This window comes from Pinus tabuliformis, chromosome 9 (assembly GCF_031772625.1).
Source record: "Pinus tabuliformis cultivar Carrire ecotype Pingquan chromosome 9, CPIR1, whole genome shotgun sequence".
NCBI classification, from domain to species: domain Eukaryota; kingdom Viridiplantae; phylum Streptophyta; class Pinopsida; order Pinales; family Pinaceae; genus Pinus; species Pinus tabuliformis.
Window position 1 is genome coordinate 1403358487 of NC_142307.1, and position 9631 is coordinate 1403368117.

At 43.4% G+C, this 9631-nt stretch overlaps 1 protein-coding gene across 1 annotated transcript; it reads right to left on the bottom strand.

Annotated features, from left to right (window-relative positions):
- Positions 1 to 5444: 5444 nt before the first annotated feature.
- On the bottom strand, positions 5445 to 9024 carry LOC149153801 (uncharacterized). The gene is made up of 3 exons (XM_089443930.1): positions 7461 to 9024; positions 5672 to 7230; positions 5445 to 5549 (listed from the first exon to the last, which is right to left on the bottom strand). Exons 1-3 carry the CDS (start codon positions 9022 to 9024, stop codon positions 5445 to 5447), a joined length of 3228 nt encoding a protein of 1075 aa, XP_089300056.1.
- Positions 9025 to 9631: the final 607 nt, after the last annotated feature.

Genomic DNA, 9631 nt, shown 5'->3' on the forward strand with positions numbered 1-9631 from the left:
CAGTGTAGATGATGATTTCTGATTTGATGTAACTCAATGTATGATGGTAGATTAACATAAAATGGTTGGATTAATGATGCACATTGATTTTAGTGTAAGCACAAAAACATGATTGACAATTTGTGTTTATTTTTGTGTTATAGTAATTCAACCTATTAATATTGGAGAGAAAGAGAGACAAGGTATCTGTTTACTACAATAGTTCAAGTTAATGAATTAAATGGTTTACAATATCAACTATCATTTTCATATAATCGATATGAAAGATGGAAAAACTAACAAATAATTTCAAATTTTTATAAATTTGACCACTCATTAAAAAAAAATTACATTATTTCTTGACTTTTGCAAAACAAGCTATCGATAAAAAAAATCATCAAAATATTTTGAAGGAAATAAATTATTTCAAATGTTAGTAATGAAACAAATGATTTCAAGAGTAATCTTGATGTAGTAAATTATTAAAACTACTCTTCAAAATATATTTAGTAATACCTGGAAGGACACTATTAAGAATTATTAATTGTCAAAAGCTGTGATACCTAAAATGAAATGAAATATATGTGCAATATCAATCCTCTTGCAAATTGTTGACAAGATTGTCTCCCTTCTTCATCACCAAATAATTACTAATAGACAGTTACATACACATATATAAATTTAGCACGAAAATTGTAACATTCATAAACATTACCATCCAAATCCAAGCACGTAAACACACAAACCACTGAAAGCATCCAAGTGGAGTTGTACACACCATTCAACGTAAGAAACAAAAACAAAATTAAAGAAGATAATGATATAGTCATGTAAAAAAAAAAACATAATGTAAATTTCAAAGTACGAAGTTTATCACAAACATATACATAATAATGATAATCTAAAAATGTGCCATTGTTGCCCTCAAGTGGAGCCAACCTAGATCCATCTAACTCAGAATCTATTTTTTGCCAAGAGGGATCAAATCCCTTGAGGTGCAAACCTTTCCTCAAATTCCACACTCCAAAAAGAAGGTTTGCACCTCGAGGGATTTGATCCCTCTCGGGGCAAATATTTCCTCAAATTCCAAACTCTAAAAAGAAGGTTTTCACTTCGAGCGATTTGATCCCTCTCCGAGCATGATAGATCCAGAGTTAGATGCATCTATGATGGTTATATTGAATGCAAGGGATGATTCCCAATACCACTTCTTTCCTTGTCACTCTTTGTCACCGCAACTGCTCCTCGGCTCCCATCATCCAAAAAGATCATATATATATACGAGTGAGACTCGTTTCCTTACATAGATACGTGACTAAATTGCTAGTGCCCCGTGATTTTAAGGACATCTATGAGTACAGTTCAGGACTGACATGTCATATTTGGCACTTACTAATGTTTCATGGCTCTAATACTAGAGTAATGTTGCATGGCTCTAAGGTTTGAGTAAGTAAAAATCTTCTAGAGACAAGAAGCAAGTGAAAAAGTATGGTAAAATACGATGCAGATAGAGACCGTGTTGAATAACAAATTGCATTCCTATCATACAAAAAATTTCAAGTAATGATATATACATTTATTATGTGATATTGCCATCTATCCTCTTCCATGATTGATGAAATTTTGTGAGGGATTCCAACCTATGAATGTTCTCAAAATTATTATAAAATCTCAATGTTGAATAACAATTCACATTCCCTTTATCCAGAAGATTTCAACCCATGATATATAGATTTGGTTTTTTTTTTTCTGAATAAGACTATGCTATTATATTACAAAAAAGGCAAAAATTACATCATCAGTGGTACAACAGAGCCTAAGCCCTGTGATTCCTGTCGAAGGACTGACAGTAAGCTCAGGAATAATCATCTCCAAAATTACATAAGACCGACACTTGAACCAAATCGACATTCATGAGACCGACACTGAACATACATGATTAGCTGAGACTGAAACACATGGAGACTGGAACAACTATGGATAGCCGTCACTGTAACAGAGAAGGACAGAATTACATAATGACAAAGACCTGACACATATAAGATAGCGGTGAGAGCAGATAGTGAAAAAAATCCTTGCTCAGAAACCTGAGGCGAGTTGCAGAACGAACTAGTCATCATCAGTGGTGTGCGGGTCTTCCTCCTTTTTGCATCTGGGAGGCTGGTGGTTGTCCGGTTCGGTGAGAATGTTGCGCTACACAGGTTCACTTGGGCCTGCCCCAGGATCTGGGGAGAAGCTGTCTTGAACAGGGCGCAGCAGATCAATGGCGGGAACTTGCATATCTACTGAGGGAGCTGACTCAGGAATCCGCGGAGGGCTGGCTTGAAGAGCCTCATCTTGACCTCGAGGATTGCTGCAGTGCTCCACTGAAACCGTTACAAAGAAAGTAGAATTTGACAGAGTGCATGGAATACGATATCTCACCATGGGATGTGCAGAGTGCCCACATTCCATCCTTTCTTGGTGTTCCGCTGCTCTTCCTCTGCCAACTGCCTGTCCCCTGGATCGTCTGCGGTCGGAAGAAACCTCAATTGAGGAGGAGGGGGAGGGGGCTTGTCTCTGAGACGAAGCCCGGCCTCTGTAACTCCCGCGCCGACTTATCCCTCGTTGGCGCTCTCGCTGCATCCTTGAATTGGGCGAGTAGCAGGTATACTCTCTCGCAGCCTCCCTCGGAACCAGAGAATGAGCCCGCACCACCTCCGAGCACCCAATCCTTATGCCAGACTGCGGGAGAATGACAGAGATGCCATACATCCCCGAATTGTTCGAATTGTAGGAATACCCCCTCGCAACCTCAGAACCACCACAACCTCCCTCAGAACCAGAGCATGAGCCAACACAATGAGCCTCCACAACCTCCCTCAGGACCAGAGCATGAGCCAACACAAACTGCGGGAGAATGACAGAGAAGCTATGGCTTTGAAGCGCCATTTTCCAGTTACCGAGAAGGGCAGTAAATGCCGAAAGGACTCGACTGCCATAAACCATCACCTGCGAACTTAAATGCTTCACGCTGCTACACCATATACTAATCGTCCTGGTATACGTGGCTCGTCCGGGCGGACACATGCCCTTATGACGAGCCACGGACCTGCTATGCAATAAAACCACCCGCATCCGGGAGGGAGAGGTCCTTTTGCACCAAAGCGATGCAGTCCTTTTTAAGTTGTTCATCCTCAACCATGTCCAAGGAGCCGGAGAAGTATGGTGATGTCTGAGAAACACCTTGGTTAGCCATTCTGTCGGCTACCTGATTTGCTGTTCTTCGCACATGCTGGAAGGTTATACTTTGTGGATTCTTAAGCTTTGCCTCCAGGGATTCCAACCTGCTTAGTAATCTCCAGCTGGTTGCTAATTTGACTGCTGTTGCCCCTGCCTGAATTTTCTTGGCTGCTGCTATTAGGATGAGAGAATCACCCTCCACCTCAAGAGGGAAGAAGTGTTTTTGCTCTGCTAGACAGATCCCTTGCCAGAGTCCTTCCATCTCAGCTACATTGTTGGTGTCTTTGCCTAATGAGCCATAATAGATATGCAAAAGTGCTCCTGTATGGCTTCTGATGATTCCTCCGAATCCTGCAGGACCAGGATTTCCTTTAGCTGCCCCATCAAAATTGAGCTTGAATGAGTTGAAAGCTGGTGGGGACCAGGAGGACGGGGAGGTGGAGCTGCGTGGAGGACGGGTAATGACCTTTGCAAAGGCGGAAAGGTCAAGATTCCATTCTTTAAAAATGTCCCTCTCTTGTTGCACTTCTGGCATGTCTGTATCATACCAGGTTCTTATGGCTAAGGTTTCCTGGATATTTCTTTTGTAGATGAGCCACAGAGCGTCGATTGTCCGGGAAGTGTTGTTGAAGATTCGAGAGTTGCGCTCTTTCCAGAGAAGCCAGTACAAAAAGCCTGGTATTAGACCCCATAAAGTATTGAGAAGTTGGCTTTTGAATGGGTTCTTGTCCCAGTTCCGTATATTTTCCGTTACATCCTCGCCCCTGGGTTCTGTTCTCTTGTTGCATTTCTCCACTTTTTCCCAAAGTTGCTTTGCTAGCGGACATGTCTCCATTAAATGGCTGATTGTCTCAGCGTTGAGATTGCAATTTGGGCATCTAGAAGGCCCAATGAATCCCCTTTTTATCAAATTATCCCAAGTAAGAATGCGCTTTTTACTGAGCAGCCATAAGAAGGTTGAGATTTTAGGCCATAGCCCTGGTAGCCAAACTCGTGCCCAAATTTGATCTTTATCCGCTTGGGTGTCTGAATAGCGCAGATGATGTGCTTCTTTAGTGGTGAATGTGCCTTTGTGCGTGTGACCCCATCTGAGCTTATCCTGCTGGTTGGAGTGACGGATTCTGCGATGAGTGAGTTCCTGATCCATGTCTGAGTATGTTTCGCCCTCCCAATCCCTCTGCCAGCTGCTCGCTGGTTTCCATAGTTGGTATCCATGATGCTCTGTTTGTTGCCAGAATTGTTGAACCTGAATGAGGTTTTCTTGCTGCATGTATGATTGCCAGAGGGGCATTTGGAATAGATTCGCAAGTTTAGGGAGCTGCTGCCACGAATCCTCCCAAAACTTGGCTGACGTGCCTGAATGGATTTCCCAGAAACTGTGTTCCTGAATGAAGTGGCTGTGTATCTTTGCAGCATTCCAGATTGGTGAGCCTTGGGCTGTGGAGTTAATTCTGATGAGATCGTGCCATTGACTTCCCAGAGCATATTTCGCTTGCCATAGTCGAGCCCAAGGTGAATGAGGCTTGGAGATCCAGTTCCACCACATTCTGGCTCCCATTGTGTTGTTACTTTGAAGCGGATCTCGAAGCCCTAGTCCTCCTTCTGATTTGATTTTGCACACTTCTTTCCAATTTACGAGAGCCCATTTTCGATTCCTACCAGTGGAGCCCCATAGGAAGTTGCGCTGAAGGTTTCGAATGGCTTTAAGGACCCATTTTGGAGCTGCCATGGTGGAGAAGAGGTACAACGGCATAGCTTGAAGGACAGACTTGATCAGGACCAATCTGCCTGCCATGTTGAGAGCACGAAAGGTCCACGATGAGAGTTTTGATTCTAGCTTATCCAGGAGAGACCGCCAGGAAGCATGTTTGATAGCTGAGTCCGAGAGGGGAGCTCCAAGGTATTTAGATGGCAAATGGGAAATGGTGAATCCCAGAATTCTGGCAATATTCCTTTGAGTGGAGGGGGGGGTGTTAAAAAAGAAGAGTTGAGACTTCGAGGCATTGATGGAGGTGCCAGAGGCATCAGAGTAAAGGGAGAGGAGAGACTTAAACACTGAGGCTTCTTTCGAGGAGGGATGACCAAATAGCATGGTGTCATCAACGAACTGCTGATGAGACAGAGGATTGAGACCATGGATAGAAATACCTTTAAGCTCTTGAGAGGCAATGGCTGATTTGAGAAGTCTGCTGAGGCCCTCGGCCATTAGAACAAAGAGAAAAGGTGAAAGAGGATCCCCTTGCCTAATGCCGCGAGAGGGTCGAAAGGGGGAAGAGGGAGAGCCATTCAAAAGAACAGAGAAGCTTGGAGAGGTAATGAGATTCATAATCCACCTGGTCCAGGTTGCACTGAAGCCAAAGGCTAAAAGCATTTTATGAATAAAATTCCAACTAAGCTTATCAAAAGCTTTGGAGAGGTCGAGTTTTAGAATCATACCTGGTTTCTTAAGAATCTTTAATGAGTGTATTACCTCATTTGATAGTATGATTCCATCCATGATCTGCCGTCCTTCCACATATCCTGTTTGTTCCGGAGATATGAGTAAGGGCAAGAGAGGTTTGAGCCTATTTGCGATGACCTTTGAGATTAGCTTGTATATTACATTGCATAATGCGATTGGTCTGTAATTTTCTGGCCTGTTGGGTTCTTCGCCCTTGGGTACCAGAGCTATGAAGGTGGTATTGAGGGCCGGGAGGATCCAGTGCATGCTTCTGGATTCTTCAACGAGGTCCCATACTTCATTTTTGATGAGTTCCCAGAATTCATGGAAGAAATTGGCTGTAAAGCCATCAGGCCCAGGCGCTTTTCCGTCTTTGAGTTGAGCCATGGCTTCTTCAACTTCCTGCAAGGTCGTGGGCTGGAGTAATCTGTTATTGTGATCCTCAGTTATGATGCTTGGAATATGCTGCGTGATGGCTCTGATTGCTGCATCCCTGTTCTCAATGGGTTCCGTTAAAATTTCCTTGAAATACCCTGTGAATTCCTTTTCCATGTCCTCATGTTCCTCAATTCTTTCGCCTTGTTGGTTGTTGATGAACGTGATATTATTGTGCATTCGCCTTTGAATGGTGGCTTTGTGGAAGAATTTTGTATTCTTCTCCCCCTCTTTGAGCCAATTGATTCTAGATTTTTGCCGCCAGAGTATTTCCTCTTGTTTCCTGCGTTCCTCGATTTGGTTCCAGAGTATCTGTTCCTGTTGAGCTTGTTCTTCTGATCTGCCTTCAAGAATGAGAGTTTGTTGAAGCATGCGCATTTGCTGTTCCAATTGTAAGCGCTTCTCCTGGATGTTACCAAAATTTGTGCGATTCCACACTTTGAGGACATATTTCAGATTTTTCAATTTTTGTTGGAATTGATACATTTTGGCTCCCTCTGGCGGAATGTAAGCTGCCCATGCATCGCTGACTACCGTCTTGAAAGTGGCATTTGTTAGCCAGAATGCTTCGAATCTGAAAGGTCTGTTGCAGCGGTTACCTGGCCTGGACCATTGTAGCAAAATTGGCCAGTGATCAGAGCCACTTTGGGGGATGATGGAAGCATTGAAATCCCCTCCCAGGTGGATTGCATTGTCAGAAAGAAGGAATCTATCAAGCCTGGAGGCAATGTGATGAATACCTCGACGCTTGTTAGTCCAAGTGAAAATGCCATTAGAGGTTGGTATGTCCATAAGATGATTGTTTTGAATGAATTCTTTGAGGCCCTCACTGTCACTGTCGAGCCTGATTCTACCTCCCTGCTTCTCTGCCATGGATGTTATTATGTTGAAGTCACCGCCGCCAATCCAGAGCGGGAATTGCCTGTTTTCATTGAGGATAGAGATCGTTTCCAGCAGTTCTAGTTTTTGCTGAATTGTCTGAGGAAAATATACATTTGTGAGATGCCCATGGATTCCGGTGCCAATGAGGTGGAAGGAGGCTTGAATAAGATGGAGAGTGGCATGGAAGTCATAAAGTGTGATGATTTGCGGGTTCCACAAAATGGCTAAACCGCCTGAGGCTCCAGAGGCGTCTACAGAGATGGCGCTGCTTCCTGCCCAGACTTTGCCGCGAATTCTTTCAATAGCATCAGTGCTGCTTTTTGTTTCTTGCAGAAAAACTATGGTTGGTTTTTCTTGTTGAATCAAGTTTTTGATCATTCTATGTTTTGAGGGGCTGTTGAGTCCTCTCACATTCCAGGATATTAACTTCATGTAAACTGAGATTTGGGTTTGTAGAACTTTGTCAACTTAGGGAATCGCCCCGACTCCATAAGTATTTCACCTAATGCTATGGTTCTTTGAAGGTCTGTCTTTCTTCCTCGTTTCTTAAGATCTTTGAGCACCTTTTTTCCGTCCCAAGGGCTGCCTCCCTGTATGCCAAGGCTTTTATTATGCTGCGCCTTGGCTAAGACTCCTTCCAGCTTATCTATTTGCCAGGGTTGAATAGAGTTGTATTCTTTCTGTTTGCATGCCGTTTCAAGTGTGAAGATGTCTAAACCATCTATACTAACATCCGCCTGATCTTCTTCCATGACAGTGGTTTCCCCTAGTTCTTCCTCATCCGCTTCTTGCTGAAGACTGAGAGCCAGAGTAGCATCGGTCTCCATATCATAGTCTTGCTGCTTATTATCCAATGTAGGCTTCTCTTGGGAGAATGAGAAGGGACTGAGACTTGACACCGATTTTCCTTTCTCCAAAGAAGGGTTTGGATTGGGATTCGAAAGAGCAGGATCAGAGGGCTGCAAGGGGTCTGAGTGAAGGAGGGAGGAAGAGGGCGAAGAGGAATTGAGTGGGGGTTCAGAACTGGGATGGTCTTGCTTATTATGCGTTGCAAGAACAGAGAATCTGTTCTGGGAGTCAGTTTTGAGAGCGTTTTCCATGACTGGCTGACTCTTTTTGGCATGCCTACGGCGGTTGGGAATTTTGATGAAACCTTCAGAGTCTTTATCAGAGACAGCAGCAGCTGCTTTGGACTGAGAATTTAATGGACAGTCACGGAAGAGGTGGCCATGCTCATGACACTTACGACAGCGGAAGGGAATATGCTCATAATCTAAAGGTTGTGTCCATTCATAATCATCGTGATAGAGTCTTACCGTATCAGCTAGAGCTTTGGTTAGATGCATTTGGACGCAGATCCTGGCATATGAGGTATATTTGCGAGTTTTTGTCTCAGCCGCGACTCGGATGAAGGTGCCAAGTTTGTTGCCTATATCCGCCAGCATTTCTTCTTTCCAGTACTCCGCTGGGAGGGAGTACATCCTGATCCAGACCGGAGCCCAGCTGAAATCTTCCTTGTCGGGATTGAATCTTGGTTTCCATTCTGTGAGATAGAGGCCTGAAGAGTTGAAGAAGTATGGGCCTCCTTCGAATATCCGCACTCTGTCCTCCACACAGTGAAAGATTGCTGTGAAAAAGCCTTTTGGACCTAGTTGCAGAGTAATTTGTCCTTTGGGCTTCCATTTTGAAGCTATCCAACCTTGTAAGGCTTTTTCCGTAGGCCAGAAGCCTAGAAACTTTCCGATTAGTGCATGATCTTGCATGTACTGGATCTCACCATTGATGCGGTGGCTAGGCAGGTCAACCTTGATGGGTTCGGCAGCTTTTGGGATACAAGTGGCCGAGGTTGCCTTTGGCTGAGACGCCTTAGCTTTATTGTGTATCTCTTTGTCTGCATTGTCTTCTTCTGTCGGGGCCGTATGTATCCTTGCTTCATTCTTCTGATGTCCGTCTTGTCCTTCGACTGGGCCTGCGCCAGAGGGGTAAAGAGGCTGAGCGTACTTAGTTTTGTCAGAGCTTGTGGAGTTTTTTGGAGGGGAGGCAGAGCTCTCCCCTCCTACCGCCATTTCCATTGCAAGCGACCAGCAGAGGTGCGGCGGCTGCTACAGTGAGGGCAGTCAGGGGCGGCTACTGGCTAGGGTTTGGCAGCGCTGGGCAGTGATTTGCATCAGAGCAGTTTTTTCCTGATCAGTTATGATATATAGATTTGTTAGGTTACATTTCCATCTAACATTGGTTTATCCTCCTCCATGATTAATGAAATATTTATTATTTTTTTCGATGTTCATTAATGTTGAAGGTTTTTAACGGTTGGAATATGTTAATCATTTCCATATTTTACATAGTTTTCTCTATTTTACATAGAGTTTGAATTTAGAAAGTGCTAAAAATATGCATGGTTATTATTATAAGTATTTCAAGATATTTCTATAAAATTTTGGCTCTATTATTTTTGTACTACCAACTAATTCAATTTTTAGTTAAAGAGAAAAAACTTTATAAGAATTTAATAAATTCTAGTTTAATAGTAACAACTAGTTAAGAACATAATCTGCTAGGAGGAGTCACCGTTGTGAGCAAAGATATTGGCATCATCCTAAGTCATGAGTAGCTATCCATTGGGCATAACAGCTATAGCTATCGTTCATTTTTTTTGCATGGGTTTTCATTTCA

Excerpts from the sequence above, each read along its gene's own strand:
- LOC149153801 (XM_089443930.1), bottom strand. The coding sequence starts at position 9,024 with ATGGCGGTAGGAGGGGAGAGCTCTGCCTCCCCTCCAAAAAACTCCACA. Across the intron at positions 7,231-7,460 it reads TCAAAGAACCATAGCATTAG|GAAGCAGCGCCATCTCTGTA; the intron begins GTGAAATACTTA and ends AAGTCTGGGCAG. Across the intron at positions 5,550-5,671 it reads GAATCATACTATCAAATGAG|TGCAACCTGGACCAGGTGGA; the intron begins GTAATACACTCA and ends CTTTGGCTTCAG.